Source organism: Ochotona curzoniae, unplaced genomic scaffold (genome assembly GCF_017591425.1).
Source record: "Ochotona curzoniae isolate NIBS_2020 unplaced genomic scaffold, NIBS_Ocur_1.0 contig_4148, whole genome shotgun sequence".
Taxonomy (NCBI): domain Eukaryota; kingdom Metazoa; phylum Chordata; class Mammalia; order Lagomorpha; family Ochotonidae; genus Ochotona; species Ochotona curzoniae.
Genome location: NW_024466146.1, coordinates 3106547 through 3131173, shown reverse-complemented (window position 1 = coordinate 3131173; position 24627 = coordinate 3106547). Strand labels below are relative to the sequence as shown.

Here is a 24627-nt window from a genome sequence, read left to right as displayed (position 1 = left end):
CCTGAGCTTTAGTTCTGCTATGTGTGTGGTGTGTGTGTTTGTCTAGGATCAGATGCCAATACTTAAACTCACATTATGGCCACAGCAGCTACTTACACACTGAAGCCTAATTAAAGGAATAAACTTCCTCCTTCTTATGTTTTCCTCAAGATCTGCACCATAAAGGGATTTGATTTCGTTAAGACTTGAGAAAAATGGTCCCATATGTTTCCTTTATGCAGTGAATTATTCAGAATCAGATAGAAAATGGACACAGTTTTCAACAATACTCTATGGTTACATAGTATTATGGTTACATACTATTACGTGAACACTACTGAAAATAAAGAGAGGAGCACTTTGTGTTTTGAACATAATTATAGCAAATATACAATCACAATTTCTATTTCGAGTTTGAAGAAGCACAAACACACATGGAAACAATAAAGCATCTGAGATACCTTTCAGCTTTCAAGTCTCAAAACACAAGAATCACTTTCAAACAGAAACAGTAGCTCATCTTCAAAGTTCAATGCAGGAAGGAGAATAAAGCTAATACCATTTCTACTCCAAACTTTAATCAGACTGCTTTATACTTAGGGTACACAGATCATAAGAATGCCCACAGCAAAAAAGTAGTTTTTTTTAAATCATGAAACACTATCTAAATTATATTGCCAGACAATTATAGTTAAAGAAAGATTTTGTCATCATAGTTTGAACCCAAGATAGCAAATTTCAATCAAGAAATACTGAGTAAAGACATCAAAAGGTACAAAATAAAACGCCTAATTAATTAGGGTCAGAGAGAAGAAATAGACACAGGAGCATCAAATTAGAGTGGCATTAATAAAAATACTCCTGAGACAACCAGGGTGCTTTGGGATAAGAAAGACTTATTGTATAGATAAGGAACTGTGGCTGGGGAGATGGGATTGTGATGCGTCAGGGAGTAGACTGGGTGTGTTGGTTTTGAGTTTCACATTTGCTGAATCCTGGCTGTGTCCTGATTTAATTTCTGTTTCCAAAACAGTGGTTCTGCAAGGAATATCTTTAATGACTTGATACAGAACACAAAGCTACATTTTTAACTTGACCTCCGGCCCCACGGGTGCCCAAGGGACAGGCTTTCTGTCACCTTTGGTCCATCATGTATAATGCCTTTTGGAGGACAGCAGAAGGTGAGGTGCCACTTTGTGTAACAGCAACAGGGACCAGTTGGGGAAAGGCTAAAGGAATCTTACCTTTCCAAATTTCTGTCCTCACTAATTTTTCTCACGGCCTTATGTGCAGAGGCTTGAAATGCCAAAAGTGTTTAGTAATATTTGCATTATAGAAAGAAAAATCACTTTGAGATTCTATTAGCATGTTGGATTTTGTGTAACTCTCCACTGAAATATACACAGATACACACAGAGCGTAAGAGGAACAAATTTATTTCTGAACCAGGACTGAAAAATTTTCTTCACCTCATTGTTCTAGTCTTTATTCCCTTATTAGCTTTCCACCTACAACTAGTCATAACATTTATTTATTATTTTATACCTTATCTCAATTCCAAAAGGACACGAGTTTCCTTTTTTTTATCATATATTACATCCAAAAGACATTGTCATTGTTATTTACAATTAAATGAAACAATTGTCATGAAATTCAAAGAGCAATGTACTAGAAACCAAGATACAGAGGTTTCTCTATCAGTTCTTCACCAACCTAATTATTCAACAACAGAGCACACACTAACTCCAGGTTTCATTTGCTCTTTACTAAAATAACATCAGTAGCCCACACAAACTTCTAATTGCACAATTCTATGGAACTGTGTATTTCTATACTATTCTTTCACAAAATTTGTTCTGAGTGGGGCACAATTTTTTGCATGAAGTGGGCTCCTTAGCTGTGGGACTTCTAAGTTGCACTGGGATTCTGATGATAACCCATTCAAGTTGGGCTTCTGTCCCAGTTCATCCCTGTGAGCGTCACAAGTCTTACCCATTCGGAGACAGAGTATGAACAAATTGGAATAGTACTTAGAGGTTAAGTACTTGATAAAAGTTATTTCCTAATTAACTAGACTCACATATTCAATACAACTGTGATATATGCCCAGAGATGCCAAGGGATTCCACAGAGAAAGCTTCAAACATTCTCAAGTGAATTGAAAGTCCAACTGGGATCTGTGACAATTATTTTTCCCTTTCTCACCCAGAGGTGTTAGTTACAATGTCACTTTTGATATCTAGATCCCGTGGGAAAAATCATTGTCCAGTTCTAGAAACAGAATCTCATAGTGCTAGAATGCTTTGCTAGTTAGCCCTAGGTCAAGATCCAGGCATCTAAAATCATATTTGAAAATTCATTTAAAAATATAGGATAAAAAATAATTAAGTGAAGTTGGAATTCTATAGTTCTTTGCTTGATTTTAAAAATTTGCTACAAGGGCCCCGGCAATGGTTAAGGTCCTCACCTTGCACGCCCGGGATCCCATATGGGCGCCGGCTCTATCCCGGCAGCCCCGCTTCCCTTCCAGCTCCCTGCCTGTGGCCTGGGAAAGCAGTCGAGGACGGCCCAAAGCTTTGGGACCCTGCACCCGCGTGGGAGACCCGGAAGAGGCTCCTGGCTTCGGATCGGCATAGTATCGGCCCGTTGCGCTCACTTGGGGAGTGAATCATCGGACAGAAGATCTTCCTCTCTGTCTCTCCTCTCTGTATATCTGACTTTCCAATAAAAAAATAATAAAAGTAAATCTTTTAAAAAAAATTGCTACAAATTAAAACCATAAGTTCCATTAGCTTATAGGTCATGTTATGAAGCCCCTTCAATCAGTAGATGTTTTCTGTTATTCATTCACATGTTGAGCAAAGAATTAAGGCATATATTTCTTATACACTTAATGTAACATCTTAATAATTTGTGTAAGTTTTTTACAAACAAGAATGTATTTTAACTCATTGGCTTAACAAGGTGTATATGGATTCCCGGGTAGAAAAGAAGGAGAGGACAAGCAGGCAAAGTTGCTAATACTTACAAAGGTTCAGAAAAATTAAAGAAAGTGGTAAATTTGAGGAGTGGCATGTGGTCCATACTGTCTACAGATTTAAGTGACTTTGGAAGAGCGGTCAGCAACTGAGATAAGCAATGAAGAAATAGCCGGACCACAGCTAGGCTGAAAACAAGAATTTTAAGCATTTTTTTGTTCATTAGTGTTTCATCTTGGAAGATAAAGAAAAAAAATGGGAAGGGTCAGCCTCCGTATGCATTCCATAGGAAGACTGTTATTGGATTATAACAACATTTATATTCCACAGTGAAATAATTAGATTTCAGATTGCAGCAAAACTGATAACCTTTTGATCAACTTGTCCTAATTTCAGACAGTTCTTGATTCCTTGTATTTGCCATTCAAATTTTCTATTAACAAATTGCAGGTGAACATTTTCTTGAACAGATCATACCAATGAAAACGCCATTAAGAGTTAAGAACAGTTTCTGATGTACCAGCCAGAGTGAATGAGCCCTTTGGGACTAGATACCATTTCAAGGCCACGGGCCCCAAGCAGGGCACAACGATAAAATGCTGGGATCAGAGGATGGCACTGTCTCAGAACGATGTTTTGATGGCTGGGACACAGGACCTTGCCTTCTAACTTATAGCCCCTCCTATTCTTCATCTAACAGGACCTCAGGTTGGGTCCTACAGCACAAACAGGTACAGATGAGCCATGAACATAGCCTCTACTACCCACCATCAACCTGCATCCTGAGCTAACATTCTGCCTCGAGCTCAATCATAGAAAAATAGAATGGGCAGAGACGAATGCTGGATGTGTTGTTTGCTTCATTAACTTCTACATCTGGAGAACTTGATAAATATGATTTCTCTTGCATTTTAAGTTCCAGAAATGAAAAGTACTCAGTCTTCTAGAACCATGAGGGTAGATAAGGGATTGATTTTTCTCCTCATTTATTTCTGTCTAAACTCCTTCAGCTAATTCAGAGGAGCCATCTGCATTCGTGTGCTAACGAGTTTGGACAGGGTTCTCTGGGCAATGGGGAGAATCTGGATGTTGTTACGCCGGGAGGTGTTATAATCATATTTGTGATTTAGAAAGGCAGCTCTGGCACCAGAAGGGATTAGAGAAGCAGGCACTGTTAAGGAGGGATCAATTTGAGGCCTCTTGCATTGGTCTAATTGATGATGAAGCTATGGCCTGATGCAAGTGTCAAATGCAAGGGCACTGATGAATTCACAGAAATGGGGATAGAGAAGAAAAAGGAGAAATGGAGAAGATGTCAGTGGCTTCAGGCAGAATGGTGAGAAGGAAGAGTTTACAGTCCCAGAGTTAATTTTGGGTATTCTCACCATTTAATCTATATTTGTCATTGAAATGGGATTTGTAAACCAAGGAGTTGAGTGTTTCCAGGGTTTAGATATATACCGACAAAAGTAAACCCCAGGAAGGCCATGTTAATTTGCTACATTATACATACAAAATCAGAGGCAGCAGAGCCAAATGCTTCAAAAAGGAGCCAGGAAAGGTTCAAGTTAAATAGCCTCTCTGTACCTACTTTTCATCTCTTTAAAGAAGAAAACAAAAAAGCCCAACTGAACTATGACTTAAGAGCAATGAGCAAATGATTTACACATCTCAGTGCAATGCCTTGAGCTCTATGCCTGACATGGATATTCACATAATTAATACTGTTTGCTAGCTTGGTCTTACCAAAAACCAGCACCAAATAATTCAAGTCCAATTTCAAAGAAAGGAATATTTGGCCTATTTTGCCTCTTGCCTTCAACACGATGAGGCATACCAAAAGAAGTCATGAACATACAGAAGAAAATATATCTCTTTTTTTTCCCCAAGGAAGCTCATAACAGAAAGGTGAAAACAAATTTCCAGGCTCAGAGGTACCCTGAGGTTCAGCCTTTTGAAGGCCACAGTGCTTGCTTATAAATAGAACATTAAAACAACCAAGAGCAATTTTCTCCCTTCGTCTTCCCTTATTGCCTAATTTTCCTCTCATACCATTTGCATAATGGATAAAAAGGCATCCATTATGCAAATGAACGATGGGGGCTGTAAGGTTGCTGAAGCCACAAGTCTGACTCCAAATGATGACAAGCTGCCACAAAGCCATCCAACAACTGCTCTTCAGCAGACTGTTTCTCTAGCCTGGCCTCCCCAGCACAGGGCAGAACCATGAACACCGTGGATCACTCCTGTCCATTCGGCTTATTTTAAAGGAGGCATCAAAGATTTGGTTTCAGAGAATAAGCACAAAATACAGATATCCAGTATTGTACCCTAGAAAATTGCTTTGCAATATATATTTTATTCCAAATAAGGCAAAGGAGTGCTATACGCAATGTTTAAAGTTTTAAGCATTTGCTTTGCTTTAAAACCAAGATTTATTTTGTAAACTGTAAAGCACCCTCCTCTAGCTTGAGAATTAACCTGTACCAGATACTTTGAGTAGTTTTGCACACATCCAATGGGAATTAAAAAAAAATCTTTAAGCGTGAAAATATTAGTCAGTTTTGAAGAACTTGTCTTGGCAAATTGATCTAAATTTAGCTCTAAGCAATATCATGAAAAACTGACCTGTTGTTTCTCTTGGTAAATTGACTGAAACTTTAGAAGAATGTTTATTTTCTCTTTCTACAAACGCCTTCAAAACAAATATAATGAAAAGGAATTCTGAAAAAAATCACACAGTGAATCATTCTTGTTTGAATAAACAGCAGGAAGGAATGTAAAAATGAACTTCAAATATTCACCCTAAATTCTGAGAGACACATTAGGAGACAAAACAAATGGTTAAGAAAAGATAGCAACCTTTTTTTATATCCTTTGTTACCCTTAGCTTCCTCAAAACAACTTTCTTCAGTCACTCCTCCCACCCTGATACCCCCTGGCTCAGTGATCCTCCTAGGGTACAGGGAGCCCCATCATTTACAATCTGCTGACCCCTACACTATTTCAGAGGCAGGCGATTTGTTCTCACCATCAGTCCCACAAAATAACGGCACCCAAGTACCTCAGCATCAACAGCTGCGAAGAACTAAGAAAATAATAATCAGAGAAAAGACAGAGTAGATATTTTCTTAAGAAAAAATATTAACAGGATACAGATGAAGTGACACAGTCCACAGGATGCTGTGTTTTCAAGCAGCTGCAAAGGAGAGCAGGAATGACACACCTACCTAATCTCAAGGCAGAAGGGGTGACTTCGATTTCCCCACCAATTGGTCTGAATGCAGCCAGCTGGGCAGCCACTTCTGTCTCAAAAGCATCAGGGCTCTGTGGATCTGCCTGGCTTCCAGTGGGGCTCTCGATCTTGTGGAGTGGTTCTTGTTCGTCAAACACAGCAATCAACTGCAAACAAAGCCAACAACATTAATTACTTCTTAGGCCACGTCTATCACATATATACCATCTAGCCAGCTGTGATCTTTATTTACTTTGAAAGAAAGTGGTACCTTTAGACTTAAAATTCTATGTTATTGTAACATAATTCTCAATTCTTCAATCATACCATGCTGGTAGGCACAATGGTGGGGAAATAATGAACGGCTTGCCCCTTTGTTTATTTTGTCTATTCCTGCAGTAACTGATTTTGGTGAACTCTCTTTACAGAAATGAGAATAGCTGTGTCCTCTCCTCACCACTTTTTCCAAGATGCCTAAAAGGACATTTTTTTTTTCCTTTATAAGAGCTTTCCTCAAAATGAAAGTTAGAAATCCAAAATATAAGTGGGCATTCAAATCTCAGAGAGCTAAAAAAACACTTCAAATTTTTGAGCTATATTGGTTCTTGACACAGACACACACATACAGAGTTTGGGTACACGTATACCCAAATGTGTTTGTTGTGTTTATAGAAACATCCCATTTTTTTTTCACATGTATTGCCTCTGATTTTGTTATTTTCTTCATGGTGGACTCTGTGTTCACTAAATTAATTCAATGAAGGCTAAATTCAGTAACACTAAACATCAGCATTTTTACCCTAATTGTCCCCATAGTCGCCTCACTTTTATTCTATATAGAATGTGTACTTTCCATCACCAATACACACTCAATCGCCCATTTCCTAACCAGTTTTTATAGAGCAAGAGGAGATTACCAAAACAAAAAGTCAAATAGCACAAATACACTCTTGAGGACAGCTCCAGTGAAGTTGTATTTGTGACCAGCAGACAGCACACTGAAGAAAAACCTGGTGCTTCTTCACAGCTGATGGAGCGAAGTCCTAAGGTGGGTGTGGGAGGCTGTTCAGGGATTTCACTTGTCAACCCACTAAAGTGTGATGTAACAGTGTTACTAATACAAGGGCAGAGGTAACCAATCAAAATGTCACAAACTTCACGTTCAGTCTTTCAAAAGAAATGAAGACAATTAGGGACATGCAAATTGACTATTCAAAAATAATTTTCATAATTGACTACTCATTTCCAGTATGGAGAATTCTTTAATTGGAAAATCCAACAAACCTCTTACCACGGCAAAGAAATGCTACTCCCAAGGCATTATTTTTAATTCTTGAAATTGAGCACATGCATTTTCTATTTTTAATTGGTAGCACTGATGAACTGATTTGAAATAAGACTTAAACAGATTAATAAAGAAAGATTATTCTAGTATAAAAATAATCAGTATAGCTGTATCTTTCTAATCATCTGGCCAGAGTGAAAACTTTAACACTTTGCATTCTGTAAAGAGAAATCAAATGCATTTTAAAAGGTTGCCCAAGTGTTATTTTCTTTGCTTTTCATCTCCCTTACTTTCATTTTTGCATACTGGTGGATTCCAACATAAATCAGTAATTTTCATTTTAATACAAATCAACTAGGCAGTGGTGACATGTTATATTGTTACTATGAACACTTCATATAAGTTGGGAAAAATATCTTACTTTCTCTCATAGTACTTTTAAATTCCAGTATAATATATGTGGTTTAAATATGGAAGGAAGTAGGAAAAAAAGAATATCAATCAAAGCTATAATACAAATGCTCAAACATGATAATCCGTAAGGTCAAATCATTACTTACACACTTTTCAGTTACTGCAGTGTTTCCTCAGTTTCATTCAGATAAAAACATAGCGTATGTAGTCACAGTATTATACCTATTTAACTATGGGAGAAAAGAATAGTTTGGCAATTTTGTTTTCTAAGGCCACAACTAACTTTCAGCTGGTAATTTTCTTTTCTTTTATTTCCAACACAGGGATTCAGATCATAGTGTAAACAGTCTTCCAAAAAGGAACACTAGAAGTAAGGCAATGTTGTAGACTATCTGTAGTTTGTACAAGAGGTTAGGATATTCTCTAGAGAATGTGAATGCTACTTTTTGCAGGTATAGGCAATATATGACTCTCCTATAGATAACAACAGTAAGAACTGGATGCTTTGCAAGTCTTATAATCTCCTTGATTAACTAATTACTTATTCTGTCTTCCAGCCACATGATAGGCCAGGAATTATCTCAGCACAGCTTAGTCTGAGTGAGTAGATGGAACAGTCTCTACTCCCAGGAGGAAAACAATGGAAATCAGTAGTGCCCCCAACAAAGCTGTTGTCTCCATGGGTGTTGACTGAGAGCTCTTCTCTAACTGGTCTCCAGCTCAGTGTGTGCAATATGCACAGACTTCACAAGCTTCAATATTGATAAGTCATTTAAATTGCATGTTAAATTGCAGGATCCTGGTAACTGAATTATTTGATTCATATGAACATCAATGTCATTGAGGAGCAGGCCTAAAAAACAGTATTATGGAGACATATTACTGAACAGAACACTGCTCTGGCTCCTCACAAGAAGGCATTCTGGTTTCCATCTTCCAACGCATGGAAGCAGCATCCTCGTTCTGCCTTGAAGTCAATTCAAAGTTACCCTTCCAACAGCGATGAGCTGTGTACAATAGAAGGGAGTCTATTTTAATGCTTTAAAATTTTTATTTATTTGTATATTTGTAATGGAAGAGGGAGAGGGATCTTCTATCTGCTAATTTATTCCACAAATGCCCACAACATCCAGAGCTGGACTAGCTGCCCAATCTAGGTATCCCACATGGATAGTGGAGGCCAAAATATTTGGGTCATTACCACTACCTCCCAAGCTACACATTAGAAGATAGCTGTAATGAGAAACAGAGGTGGGGTTCAAAGCAAGGCACTCCAATACAGGCTATGAGAATCCCAAGCCACAACTTAAATTGTACCAAACAATTGGTCTATTAAAAACCTTTGGTGCTAGAGCGTGAGCTGCGATGGAGGCAGACCAGACTAAACAGGGATACAACACCTGTGTGCCTCATGTGGCCTAGATCAGGGAAAAGCCACGCTGGACTGATTATTCTTACTGGTGCAAACAAAATTAGAGTGGGTGAGGGTTGCTGGGGCTTAGCCGCAGCATCAGCTAGCAGAAGCTGGCACTGGGGGCTAGTTCTGTCAAGTCAAACCACAGAACTATCTGGAGAGTGCATACTCTGGAAGAGGGAGAGGCCTGGGAGGGAAATAGTGGGCTCCTCCCTCTTGGGTTACCACTCCCACTGGAGGGCATGAAAACTAGGACAGGGGCTTGGGTGGCTAGACAGAGAGGCAACCAACAACATCCGTGAGGCCTGGATAGTTGAGCTAGTTAGATGGAACTAAGTTTCAATACCCATCGACATATACGAGAGCCAAATGGGATATGGGGCAGACTGAACTAGTCTGCTACACATACTGGCAAACCAGGGTAGGGGGCAGGCAGGCCTGGTGGGGGTTATTGTGGGTCGCTCTGACTGGGCTGCAGCTCCCACTGGTTTATATGAGGGCTGAGTATGTGCTAGGCAGATTCAAGCTGGACTACAACACCCATTGGTTCCAGTGGAACTCAAGGATGAAAACAGAACCAACCCAGCAGTTGCAACTACCAGCTGACTGGGGTGATGGACAGTGGCGGGCTCTGTACTTTCTAGTACATACAAGAATCTGGTCTGGGAACACCTCAAACAAAGTTTCTTTGGAGATCTCCCCAATCAAAATGGCAGACTCAAAACCCTAACCAAGAAAAGATGGAAGACAGAACAGGTCAATTAACCACATCAGCTATATGTTGGCAGCGAAATACTGTACAAATGGAGATTCTATGATGGGCTATGTCAATCAGTGGATTCTTCAACAACCTCATCGTGCTTGGAGTGGTGAGACTGGCAGCAATTCATAACTGGTGAACTATCAAAACCACTTGAGCAAGCATCTCAGAGCATGCCCCAAGATCCAGGGACCTAGGGTGGGTGGGAAATTGGGTGGGGCTTCTCCCTCAATATTCCCTTTACCTCAGATATATAAAGGAAACAATATGGAAATAGTAGTCTAACCCACTTTGCTATAGCCCTTGTACCTTTTTACCCTAATAAAATATGTAAAGATTGTCCAAAATATAATTTTAAAAATGCAAAAAAAAAAAAAAACCCTTTGGTGCTAAGGTTTCAGTTAAACTTCTGTAGGAGTTACAATCACCTCCATCCACCCTATGACAAATGTGAATAGACTGTATTGATTTAGATGACTTCCTATTCTGTAGGCCTGTGTATGTTCTACACCTTCTGCTCTTTTGGGATATCAGTGTTCTTGTGGCACCTAGTACTGCTGTTTTCCAAAGACACCATAATCCAAAATTATCAGTTCACACAACCTTCATTTACACACAAATCTCTTGTTCCCATGATTATCTGGTAGACTCTAAATGTTCTCCAGAAACACACACAGAGGCTAGTTTATAAATACTCTATGCTGACATCAAACAAATACAAAAATATCTTCTCTGGATTTATCTTTTCTTGTAAGTATGATCCCATTACATGCCTTCTCTCTAAAACAAAAATTAAGAATCATTTACTCATCAGTCTTCAATCTCCACCTTCCTTAGTCAGGGTATGACTCCTATGTCCCAGTGAAGCTGATTTATGGAGGTCAAAAACAACCCATCTTGTTGTTTTTGCTTTGGTTGTGCCCTTTTCTTGAGACAATTAGCCACCAGACAGGCATCTGCTTTTTGCAATCCTTTGGATTGTTACTCAAACACAACACAGCCTATACCAAATTCCTACATCTCTTATACGCCCTCGGTTGCCCACTTTTTTTCTTCATAACATTTATCAACTTTAGTTCTTAATTCCATTATTTATTATCTGGCTCTATAATACACCAAAGTGCAAACTCCAGAGGACAGTGATTTTTGTCTACACTGATTGCCGCATCCCCACTGCCTGGAACAATGACTATGACACAGCATACATACAGCAGATCTATCTATCAGAAGAATAAAAAAAGTAAATGAAACTCGAGCCAAATAGTTATTAAAACCCAATGGTGTTAAGAAAAAAACAAACTAGATTTTTTTCAATGTTTTTACATTCAAATTAAAGTTTTAAAAATGTGTATACCACAACATATCTTTACTTCCAGGTATGCTAGTCTCTATTCTATAGTTTATCCAAAAAAAAAAATGTAGATATATGAACATACACAGTATGTATCTCTACTCCTGAATAGTAGGAGGACTACCAATGGAAATGCTAAATATTCCTTGACAGTAGGATACTATCTATCCCTGTCTATACCTTCAATGCCATGATTCACTTGAATGGCAGAATGTTGGATTGTGACTGTTACTGAAGGACTATACCATTGTAATAATAAGGGGAGAAACAGGAGGGGAAATGTAGGAGGTGGAAGATTCCCTGTGCATATGGAACCACATCATTCAAAAAAGAATTAAACTTTAATAAATTTTCACATTAGACTCTTAAAATGTGTATAAATGCTCACTATTCACTTTCAATGTTCTTGAGTGCCATCTTGATCACTATTATTGCTTTTGCAATTGAAATGATGAAGAAATTCCAAACTTTATGTCCAACACTGGGGAAGTCACTGCTGCCACATGCAACTTGTACAGTAATTACATGTCTTCCCTTTCCTTTTCCATCTCACTTTCAAAAGAAACTCAATCTGTTTGGTCTCTGAAGGTGTGGGAGTGCTGAGGTAATGGGGTAGGGTAGATGACAGGGACCAGGGTTAGCACCACAAAGCCAGAAACCTAGCCTCTTGCAACACATTAGGTTAATTTACCTAGAATAAAAGTTCTAAACCTGTCTCCAAGAGTAGTAGTAGGGTAACTGTTGGCACCGTCTGAAGAGGCAGATTATAAGCTCAAAATGGGAGTGCCCAACTTTCCTTCACAAAAGCATGATGCAAAATTTACATGATATATTTTGTGCTTCTTTTTGGCTTTCTTTCTAATTCCCTGTAAAATTAAGATACTTGGATATTGTGAAATGTTGACCGTGTATGATTTTTCGCATTTGTTTGGGAGGTCAATGTGGAATGTGTTTCTCTAGAATTTTCTGCTTACTTGCAAACAGGAATTAGAAAAATGCCTGGACACAGAAATGTGGATGTGCTATGTGAGAAATACTGTCCATAACTGATAATGGGACCTCGGTTACCAATGCTGACAGATATTTCAAATTCAAAGAATAGATACTACTTCTGTTATCACAAGTAACCTTTCCTCCAAGGACACGTATATTCCTTCTAGAGAAAAAAAAATAAAGAAGATATTTACCAATCTTATTTTGTAAGATATTTTCATCTTTTTCTCATTTTCTAATGCAGGTAAAAAGAATTCAAAAGGCAAAAGCAATAATAACTTTAGATAATTTATAACATCCGTGACCCTAAATAACACATCTGATCAAAGAGTTGTGTACAGTTTCACAGGGTCAATCTCCCTTAAGAAACTCAGAACTGTTTTTTATAATGGCGCAGTAAATCTATTATGAAGAACATCACTGGCAAGGCTATGTGAATGAGCATGTGTTTTCTTGGTGGGTAAGGGGTAGAATGCTAATTTTCCTCGGAAATCCCAAACCCATACCTCAATGGTTTGGATGGAGCCTGGTACACAGGGGAAGGTTAAATGTAATCTCTTTTCTTACCATTACTATCATTCCCTGGCTTCCAAACTAAGTCCCACTTGACTTGTTTATCCTCATTCTGCTTTTGCTTTGTTGTTTCTCTTTAATCTCTTCATCACAGGATTGATAGAGGAACACAGAAAGTAGCAAGATCAAACACATCAAGTAGGTAATTTTTGTTTTCTTTTTTCTTGCCCTTCATCACACAAGAACACACAACCCTTACACATGCAGTACTGTTCTCCCACCTAGCCATGCCTAGTTTTTGCTCTTTTGTGTTCTGACCATAATTTGAAGCAATATAGCAATGCCTTTAGCCACGCGGCTAAGAAGTAAATATTTTAGCAATAAATGCCACCAAGTCCATTTTTTGCAGAGTCCCTCAATATTCATGGTGTAGTTTATTCTGTTGGCAACCTGTAGTATATTCTGTCACTTTTATAGCGTAAGATTTTATAATCTGATGCTATTATCTGTAGGCTACATAGAAAACAAAAAAGAGTCATCCACATGCTCACAGAGCATAATAAGCTGTATTTATAAAATCATTTTTATTAGTAATTACACTGAGAAACAAGTGGCTCTATTTTAATTACATGTCAAGTGAACTAATGTACTATGAGAAAAGGCTTATTCACCGTCCTGAGTTCTTTGGTGAAACACGAACTTAACAATGGTCTGCTATTCTTTATGACACTACACGTTCCATGTTACCAACAACTGTCAAGTCAAATGAGAAGACCAAGGGAAAATACAAAATCAAACTGGATTCATTTGTCTCAAATCTTAATACATACAATTAAATCTAAGCAAGGCTGTGAAATTACAGCAGTTTCACAAGTAGAAGAAAACACATTATCACCTACAGGAAGGGTTTGAAATCTGCAGAATTTCACTTATATGTCTGTTAAATAACAACTGGTTGGGTGAGCTAATTTTATGCCACTTTAAACAATGGTTTCAAAATAGGATCTCTTCATTTCTAGGACGCTGATAACTAGCTAAAAGCATTGAATCAGTGATTTGAAATTGAGCAGGCTCATCCAAGCCTGGTCATCAACTGCGAGGTTGAGATCCGGCACTCTCAGAGTAGAGCACAACATGTCCTTACTCCCGGAGCGTCCAGTCCACGCGTGCAAGTGAGGCAGACCTGTTTCCACTGCCTCTTCATACTGAAAATCCCTAAAAGGAGCCTGGAGAAACTTTACGGCTTTAAGCTAAATTCCAGAGATCAATCTGCTTTATTCAATTGTCTTTAAAAACAAAACAACCTAGCATAAAGTCCAGCATCTTATTGTCCAGATAAGTTCAGTGGCTTCTTGGGGAGACCTTCTCTGGTCTGAAGGTAGAGCTAACAGGGTAAAGTTCCAGTCAGTTAAAAGGTGGAAGAATCCACCATGGGGGGAGGGTTGTGGGAGTGGTGGGGGGAATCCCAGTGCCTATAAAACTGTATCACATAATAAATAAATAAATAAATATAAACAAACAACAAAAAAACAAAACAACCGCCCACCCCCCAAAAAAACCTTGTTTATTCTTATCACTTTGAAAAGTGGCAACTGTCTATGTTGCCCCATAAAAACAAAAACTATGCCTGTAAAAAATCCATCCGTGTTACACCCACAACACATTTGTCTCCTTGGATTCCGGGGCAAGTTGCTGAGAATCCAGGTATATAAGCAGCACATTTTCTACTCAGTATGAATCACATCCATCCTTTGTGTGAGTTAAGTTAAAATTCCACAGTGCTATATTACCACTTAACAAGCTTCAGAGAATATTGACTTTGTGTTTCCTGCTTTCGTGACTTCTCTTTGTGACATTAGTGCACCCTTTATTAAACAACATCCACAAATCTTATCTCACAGACACAGGGGAAGCCTAAGGCCACCTTTCCTCTATGCCTTTTACCATCCACAGCCAGGGCAGGGTAAAGGGTCCCATGGAAATCAGAGGGCAGACACAAAGACCCATCCCAGGGGGGTCTGAGGGGAACTATGGAAGCAGAAAACTGGTATAGAATCCAGGGGAAGTTGCAAGCATTATCAGGATAATACAAATGTCAAAAATAAAAAAAATTTAAAAACTCAATCTACCTATCTTGTCAACAGTAATATTCCCAGTTCTCCCCACATGCATATATTAAAAATAGCAGACACATGAGAAAATTGAAGAAAAATACCTGTGGTTAAATTGCCTGTAAAAATTCTAAAAGATGATCTGAATCCACTGAGTGGCTTCACTTGCCATTTACTCAGCATATCGCTAGATACTGCCTCAATTTTATTCAGTCTCAAGGGCTTTGAAGGTCTTGGGAGGGTTTACATTATTGGAAATGAAGACAAGTACAAGTTTGGACACTTAAAATGCATGGACACACACATACACACACAGATGTCTTTTGCTTCAAGTTATGGTTAACTGCAATAACACATTACACTGGCATTTTTAGAATAGTTGAAGAAAAACACTTCACATTGGAACTGTAATATAGTATAAGAAAAACTATTTGATAGACTATCCAGTAGTACCTACATTTGCAACAGTGTAACACCAATATTCAATAATTTAACTGGCTCAGTTTTGCTTTCTTTACAATTTCCAACTGCTTACAAACCCAGTGTTAGAACTGTCTCAGAAACACACTCTTTGGAAATATGTTAGTGAAGATACTATGTTGCCATGGAGATCTAGGATAAGTCCTTCGAGGGCATTAACATCCAAGTTACATCTAACAATTTAAAACTTATTATTAAGGCTGATTTTTCTTGTGGGGATTACTCCTTTATAAGTAAGTATGGCAGTGTCTGACCAAAGCAACACAGACAGATCTGGCTTCGCTTCTGGCCTCCACTCCAGCCAACTTTTAATCACAACATAAAATACTGAAGTGGTCTTTCCATCATGCAGGTCTGCCAGGGTTTTTGATCCAGCTCCAATATCTCCATCACATACTCCAAATACTTGCATAATAAAGTTCAAACTTCCACTGCAAAATCCTTACCAGGGCCCCTGCTGTCCTTACAACACTATTTCCTTGACTCTTCCATCAACTGTCAAACATAATGAGGGTCTCTGATTTTCTTGCTCTCAAGCTGTGAGCTACTTTACATTGTACTCCACAGCACTAAAAACATATGTGTGGCGAATAGTTTTGTAGTAATGTACTGCATAGCATTTCAGTGACACAGAGCCTACGCACACAAATGGAGAGCCTACCTTTATAGTAGGATATGCATTTGTCAAAGCACACAAAAATATACTCACTCACTGATCTGATTGCCTAAGCACCCATTTCTTATAACATGTGCCATTGTTGATCAACGGATGAATGTCCAGGCCTAACTCTGCACTAGGCACTATTTCAAGTGCCTACGTATATTTTTGCATCCTTACAAAAATTCTCTGAGGAAAGTGTCAGTATGCCCACTGTACAGAAGATACAACTAAAGTACCACTGACTTTATATCCCAAGCTCCTGGTATGATACATGGCACAAGAAGAGGCTCATTGAAGAAAGAATTGTCTAAGTTCTCTGTTATATTCAAAAGGATACACAAGCTGTAGATCCTTATTAGGAAGAAAGATCACCTTCATTGTCACGTATTCTCCCATACAGCCCCGTGGGTTCTGTCTATCCTTGAGGTTCAGGTCAAAATCGAAATTTAGAATTTCTCCTTCAGAAAATCCACCTAGCAATAAGTATTATGATCCCTATCCTGGCTTCTTCGTGGATTACAACTAAATATTTTATTTTCCCCCAGAAGAAGCCATTTGAACCTGTGAAACCATTTGTACATCAACATACCTAGTTTTGAAACAGACACAAAACTTAACAATGTTCTCTTTGACATCTGACTATTAGAATAATCCTGCTTATTTGCTAATGACTGCAATCCATCCAGTGTGTATTGCTTATTTTCGTGGATTAATGAGTAAGCAATCAAATGTGATTTTAAATCGTGAACATAACATACTATTCATTTATTTTGACAAGTATTTTAATTTATAAGACTTGGCCACAAATGAAGCAGACTATTTTATAAAAGGGAAAAAAAGAAATCGTTCTGCTATTAAGACATTAGTAGTTCTCAGAATAAAGCTCTCCAGAGTATGATGACAAAGCTATCTTGTAAGGGCAGATAAAGAATTGATGGTTTGATACAACAATTAAATGGTTCTATATAACTAAAGATTTCAAAGAGATGCATTTTGAATGTGCTTAACTGTATGAATATATTTAGGCTTTGTAAACTTTTTAAACCTTCTAACTAAATCTGGCCTCAGGTACTTGCAATGAGCATATTTGACCCCTAGCTTGTCATCTTGGTAGCCCAACATACAAGTTTTGCCGACTTTCGGTAGCCTCATATTCTAGGCCAGAGAGCCCCAAATGCCTGGTAAAGCACTGAATGAACTTCAGCCATGGGGAAAGGAGCAACTCCCTGAAAAGCAGCAGGTGATTAATTGGTACTACATTTCATCAGACTGGTCAGGGAACAGACTCTTTAGCACAGATACATTTAGCAAATTGGCTTGAGCACCAGCTGATTGACCTCATGACAGGTCCAATGATGTTCTACCTTCCCCAGCATTTCATGACAGCTGAGCAAGCGGTGGAGACTATGGAAAGGTCAGCACACAGTCTGATTGAAGGATGAGGAAGCACTTCTCTTAAATATTCCATTTAGACTCAGACCTTCCTTGTCATGGGTGACAAAGCTTCGAAGCCGATATTTAGGAAGAATTAACACAGCAATTGCAGGTGGATCTGGCTGCTGAACTCCTTCCCTCCAAGCAGTAGCACTAACCTTTTCCCTGAGCTTCTAATTGCTCTCCATCTTCTTCACTGGTGATAATGTGGCTAACCCTGCTGGGATGGGTGTTGACTCAGGGAGCATCTAAATGTCAAGATTTGTAATTATGATTGTGGGTATATTAAACTCACATCAAATGATGCCTTGTTAATTGGGGCTGAAGACAGGAAGGCTGGGGTCCTTGCTCCTGCCTCTTGGCCACATGTGATGTGTTACCTCTTGCAGGGGTAGCTGCCTTCAAGGTCTTGTCTCTAATTAAGGAAGGATTGTCTTTGTATCTCAGTTGTAAATTTCTAAGTTTAGTGCAAAGGCCTTCCAAAGGCACCTAAAATGTTTTCTGCAAACATAAAAGTTATGATTTATAAATTAACAATGGGAATAGACTGAGAAAACTTATTGAAAATAACAAAATATGTTTTCCAGATGGCTGTGATGATTGGCAATACTGGGTTTCCAAGCCAGTTCCTGTCCTGATAGTTGCAGACCCAAAAAACATTTCTGTACCCTCTTATGTCTGACTTTAAGTTTTCAGAGCAAAAAGAAAAATGTCAGGATAAAAGATGTGGAGCTCATTAATTCCCTTAATTCTCTCATGCAAGATGTATACACAGTGTATGCTTGTGCAATGGTGAGAAAAAAATGACAAAATTTTCAAAACAGCAAGTTTTGGTGTTTTCTAATAATCTATGAACATATCCATGATTACTAATTTGTACAGCTGAAGATACAATCTGGATTTTTTTTTTTTTTTAGAATTTGGGGTAGGATTGTCTTAAGCAATGGGCCCTGAATCAATGTGTAAAAAGTGAAGACAACTGCAGAGTAACATTTTGTGGCAGATTCAACATGTTACATATGATCTAGTCACTCTCCAATCCTAGATAAGTGAATCATGGTTTTTTGTTCACAGTTCTACATGGTGTCTTTTATTTTTAATCAATGCTAATTTTGTAGCTAATTCTATGTCCTGTGATTTGTCAGAATATTGATATTGAAAATAATTTTATTCACCATTTTAATTGTTCAATTAATGTCCTTTTTATACCCTTTTTCCTTCTGTTTTTTACTAATATGCATAGTTACCTTCTACTAATATTGTTCATATTTCTTGTTTTTGCACATGTCTTCCTAGCCTTCAGTTTTATTTGTGATGTAAACTTTTCATTGCATGGCATCCCATTCACTTAAAACCCCTATTAAATCTTCAAAGGTCCCTTGTAAATAGGCACTCACCTGGAACCAATAATATTTTATGATGGGCAAGTAGTAAGACAATGTTGGTTTCATTTAATTTACTGCTTAGATTGTCCCTTAAGAGCAAGCAGGTGGGAAATGGTTTGATGGATGGACCTTTGGTTTTTAAATCATAACAATCGCATTCGTTTTAACAAATACAGATGGAAAAGAGTCTTTACAATAAAGAAATATACAAGCAAAATTATAATATTTCTATGACTATAAAACCCAAGCATTAGTTATTGTTCTCTGCAAATTCTTCATGCTGCAATTCCACATAAGCAACGCATTACTAACAGAAATACCTATTCACAAGATTTATTGAAGAAAATCTTCCATGTGTTTGAAAATTCTTAAGATTCCATTAAGAAAAAAAGATTCCAAAAGAAAACACACATTTTGTTATCTTTTACCCTATTTTTCTATATCGAATGATTCTTAGTCACCAATCACTTTGGCTGCTTTGCTGCAAATTGACTTGATGTGTCTTAAATACATGGAATTAAGTACTCTAAAAAGGATCTAGCAGTTGATAATGGTGGGCAAAAAAACACAAATACTTGTCTATGTCATTAACTCTCAGTGTTTACTGACCTATGAGGGTCCAGAATCAAGTCATTTCGTCACTCTGGTGTCTCCTGGGTTGCTGGCCAACTTTCTCTGTTTTATTACAACATAGTCTATCACCAAATACTCTGTTAACTGTATTTATTTTAATAAATACATAAAGGGGCAAGTCTCAGTCTCTTATGAATCTACAATCATGTGTATAACTTCTGAGGTTCCAGATATTATTTAAAAAAGTTTCAAAAATTTTAAAGGGTTGAGTGCTGTGGTGAATTGTATTAAATTACCACTTGCCATGCCTACAATTCATACTAGAGTATCAGTCCCATTCTTAGCTTCCTCTTTCCTTCTTTCTCTTCTTCCTGTTGAAAATTTCTTTAAGAAAAAAAAGTGATATATATTTGTTTGAAAGGCAGAGTGACACAGAAAGAGGAAGAGCCAGAGAGATCTTCCATCCACTGTACTAATCCCCAAATTGCTGAATGGGCTAAGGTTAGGATAGATTAAAACCAGTGGAAAGGAAATCCATCCTGGTCTCCCACAAGAGTAACAAGGACCAGAGTATTTTAGGAATCTTCTGCTGCCCTGCCAGGCACTTTAGTAGGAAGCTGGATTGGAACTGGATCAGCTGAGACTGCAACAGTCACTCTGATATGGGATCCTGGCATTACAAGAAGCAGCTTAACCTGCCCCAAAGCTCTACCCAGGCAACTCCACTCTGACAGAGCTTCACACTAATTCAACCTAGGAAGCAGCAGATTTTGTTTTGGTCACCTGATATTCACATGGGATATCTGTATAAACTTTCAGATTCTTGTTTTCACCCTGGTCCAGCACTACATGTTGTGGGCATTTGGGGAGTGAAGAAGAATATAAATCTTTCCCTCTCCTCTTCCCCACCCAACTCCTTCCAATCTGGGGCCTGACTCTCTCTGTCTCTTGGTTGCTCAGCCTTTCAAATACTTAAAGAAAAACATATAAGCATTTCATGATGGTGACAGCAGAAAGTTAAGTCAAGAGTGTTGTTCTTGTGAGCATTGGAACTTCAGGTCATGGTCCATGAAGTTGTCTTTGCTCATGTGACACTCTATCCTAACTTGTTTCATATTCCCCACCAAATGACCTCTGGCTGCATACTGACTTCTGCCATCAATTTTTCAACAGGGAAATATATCTACCTGGTTTGTACAAACTGTCCATTCTGCTTGTAGCATGGTGAACTCTGCTCATCAAAATCGCAATGCTTGAGACTCACAAACCCAAAGCAGCGAAAATGTAGAGTGTATTAAGCTGTAATGCTCAGGCACTTGATCACAGCTTCAGAAAGTCCTCATTATATGGCTCGTGGTGAGGCTTCTGTGGCAATACTCTAACCTTTGAAGAGTCTTTCATATGCACTTCTACCTACCAAGAAGATGGCTTGGAAACACCATGATGCATTGTTTCATCTAAATCAAAAGGACTACAGAATAGGTTTTCTTCCAACGATTCTAGGTTTCTTGGGGGATTCCATCTCAGCTTCACTTCATGTGCACTCCTCCTCCTCTCCACATTTGTGCCAGACTGTGTCAGTGTGAGTCCTGGCTCTGACCGCTTTCTAAATGTAGGGTTAGCAGGTTAGGTTGCCTGAACTTCAGTTTCTTCATCTATACAGTAAGAAGGATAACTGTTAATATTCATGGAATGTTTCCTGCACTCAAAGTACATGGTGCCATGTGGTATCACCTCTTATTTCTGTCATCCTTAGGGGGTAGTTAACCAACAATTTTATTCCATAATTACCATTGTGGAAGTAAAGGGGAATGAAGACGTTTGCTACAGTCTCTGCATGTTTCGTCCCTGGGAAAGCTGGGCAGCAATTTTGAACAACTCTAGAAAGCTATTACAGATAATCAGCTACATTTGGAAAGGCTCCACTCCTGTAATTTATTTTAGTTTCGTGGAAAAAAAAGAGAGTTGGAAAAGTTCCTGTGAGACATGAAAAAATATTAAAATATCTGTCAAGAATAAGCAATTTTTTCTCCAAACCCTTGAAGTCAATGAACATATTCCCATATAATGAAGCAGCAAGTGAAAAGCTCTGTTTTTATTGGGCTAAAATTAATAATTTCTATGAATCAAGAAGACATATGAAAAATGACTGCAGGGAACCGGTGGAGAATGTCTGATATTGCACTTAGAAATCCCATAACATAAATACTGGGACACTGGACATGCCTAGAGAAGCAACATTTCCTTCCTTTTTTTCATTTTAAATGCTCATGTTCAGTCTCTGTGTAACAGAAAAATCATTAGGATTTTTTTCCCCCTTGGAAAATCATTTTAAATAAGTTCATGACTGGGAGTTTCTAGCAAAAGTGAGCCCTATTTATCTACTCAAGTTCAAATGGAAATCTGAGGAACAAAATGAAACATGCAAATCATTCTCAACTAACACAACCGAACTTGACAAACGGGAGTCAAATATCCCACATCTCTAAACCTTGCTACCAACTTAAGGCGTTGGGTGGGGTAGTCATTTGCTTGTAGCTGACAAATACTATACTCTCTCTAATTTAATCAGCAGACACTATTTTCTCTGCCTTTGAGAATTTATGTTGCTCTTCGGACAGGTTAGGCTGCCTTTTTAAATCTAGTGGTCTGTGACCATCCAGGGCTTTAGCCAAAGGAAAAATGACTCCATAAATCCTCAGAGGCTGTCTTGCTTTAAATTATGGTTTGAAGCCTTCAGGACTATATGAAAAACCTTCAAACAAGAAAAATCAGCACAGAGCAACACATATGTACTGGAAGTTATTCTACTTCCAGGCAGGAAATACTCCTCAGCGTAGAAACTGGGTACACATGAAGACTTGCTGATGTCTCCTAAGCCCCGCTCCTTAATTATGGAGAGACTTTGGTCACGTTACAAAATAAAGCACATTAGTAGTCAAATTATTTTTGAGACAACATGATTATGATATTTCTGCTTTTGATAGTTCTCAAAACAATAGACCTATTCATTATGTCATCACTGGAAAGATATTATGTTGCTTCGGAGAATGACATGTCTTTTTCCTTTAGAGTTCATGCAACCTCTGTAAATCAGCAAAGGTGTTACTTCATCACCTCTCAAACTTTAGTAGTAGAAAAAAAATGCAAGGAAAAACTCTGGAATTTATAGAGTTACCATCTACTATAATATATTAACTGAGCACTAGAAAAAAAATGAAATTCTGCAGTCATGTAGCTAGTTAAGAACTAAGCAAAGTCCTACAGTTTTCAAAGAAGAAAAAGGAGGGGATTTTCAAACATTTAGGCTAATTCTTATGAATGGGTTTGTGGTACAAAGAGTTGAGTCCCCAGTTTGCAATATTTTCATTGCAAATAGGAATGTCTTTGCTGCTTCCATCCTGAGAGGCAGTGGCTGATGGTCCTGCCACCCTAGTTGGAGACCCAGTTGGAGTTTCAGATTCCTGACTGTAGCCTGGCTCAGATCTGGCTATTGCAAACATTTAGGAATGAATGTCAGGATAGAAGATCTCTCTGTCTCTCTCTCTCTAGTTGTGCTCTTCAAGTAGATAAAAATAAACATTTTCAAAATGACAAGTCTTCAGCCTTTCTATTAACCAAACCTGCCACTATTAGCATATACTCAAATTTTTTACTCATTTACATAGTCCTTAATGTCATTCAACTTGAGTGTAATGCCCTATGTTCAACTGGAATACATAGGGTTCTTTTTACTCTATACCTCTTCATGAATGAAATAGTTGCAGGAGCTGGTGCTGTGACATAACAGATAATCTGTCTGTGATGCCTGCATCACATAGAAGCACTGGCTCAAGTTTCTCCACTTCCCCACACTTCCCTGGCAACAGCCAAAGAAAGCACTCAATGGCTCAAGTGCTTGGTCCACTGCTAACCAAGCAGAAAATCCAGAAGCTGCTCAATCCTGGCCTTGACTTGGCCCAGCTCTGGCCATTGAGGCCATTTGTGGAGTGAATCAGTGGATGCAAGATTTCTCTGTCTCCCCCTTTCCCACTCTGTAATTCTGAGTGGCAAATAAATAAATAAACATTAAGAAAAACACAATTGTAAAAATGATACCTGACTCCAAACTTCCCAGAAACACTATAATTTCACTAAAATTAGCAAAAGTCAGTCATGTGTTCTGTAGAGAGAATTCTTCACACACATTCTGCATCAGTGCAAATACAGAATACGGCCATTGCTATGGTTAACCCTAAGTGTCAACTTCATCACACAATAGAGGCCTGGTATCTTCTTTTGGCTTCATTTCTGAATTCCCTGTGGTTGCTAATTCCATCTGAACTGGAAGACCCACTCCAATCTGGGTGGGCCTCATCAAACCTATTATGGCCTCAATGGGGAAATAAAAACTGAGTAAGAAAATTCTCCCCTGCCTTTCTACAAATATTGGAACATTCATCTTTTATAGACTTCTGACTCAGTTTAAATCATCTCTTTTGGAGTGTCAAGCAAGCTAGCTTTGGGTCCCAATCTTCTCAGCCTATCTGGTCTTGTGGGCCTTTGGACACAGTCTGTAACAACGCACCAAGTCTTGGGTCTCCAGCTTCCTGGTTACAGAACTTGTCTGTGTTCATAATAATATGAAACAATTCTTCCAAAATCACTCATCAATCCTCTACTGGTCAGGTTGTTTCTCTTCCAACTCCCATCTCTGTCTCTTTCATCTACCAGTACCTGTACTCACAACTTAATATTTTTGTGTCTCTGGAGATTCCTAACAACTACATTATCCTTAGCCAGAATTTAAGGAATTGGCAAAATTTAAGTTTTAGAATAAGATATAACAAGAAAATTGAAATGAACTCCAGAGGAAAGAATAGTTTCTTCAATAAATGGCATGGTAAAAATTGGATCTGCATGTGAAGAGTATGAGAAAACAAAAAGACCTTCCTACACCTTGTGCAAAAACCAACTCTAATCAAATCTAATCACATCTATAACTGGGGACCCTCAATTTGCTAAATAAAAATATCAAGGAGGGCCCGGCGTGGTGGCGCAAATGGTTAAGGTCCCCGCTTT

The 24627-nt window shown here is 38.4% G+C and overlaps 1 protein-coding gene across 4 annotated transcripts in view; it reads right to left on the bottom strand.

Moving 5' to 3' along the window:
* The window catches only part of PARD3B (par-3 family cell polarity regulator beta), a 991411-nt gene that overhangs the window by 603657 nt on the left and 363127 nt on the right, over positions 1-24627 (bottom strand). For all 4 annotated transcript variants that reach the window (XM_040984532.1, XM_040984535.1, XM_040984534.1 and 1 more), the window contains exon 3: positions 6188-6359. In XM_040984532.1, coding sequence (XP_040840466.1) covers positions 6188-6359 — 172 coding nt within the window. The remainder of the gene's footprint in view (positions 1-6187; positions 6360-24627) is intronic.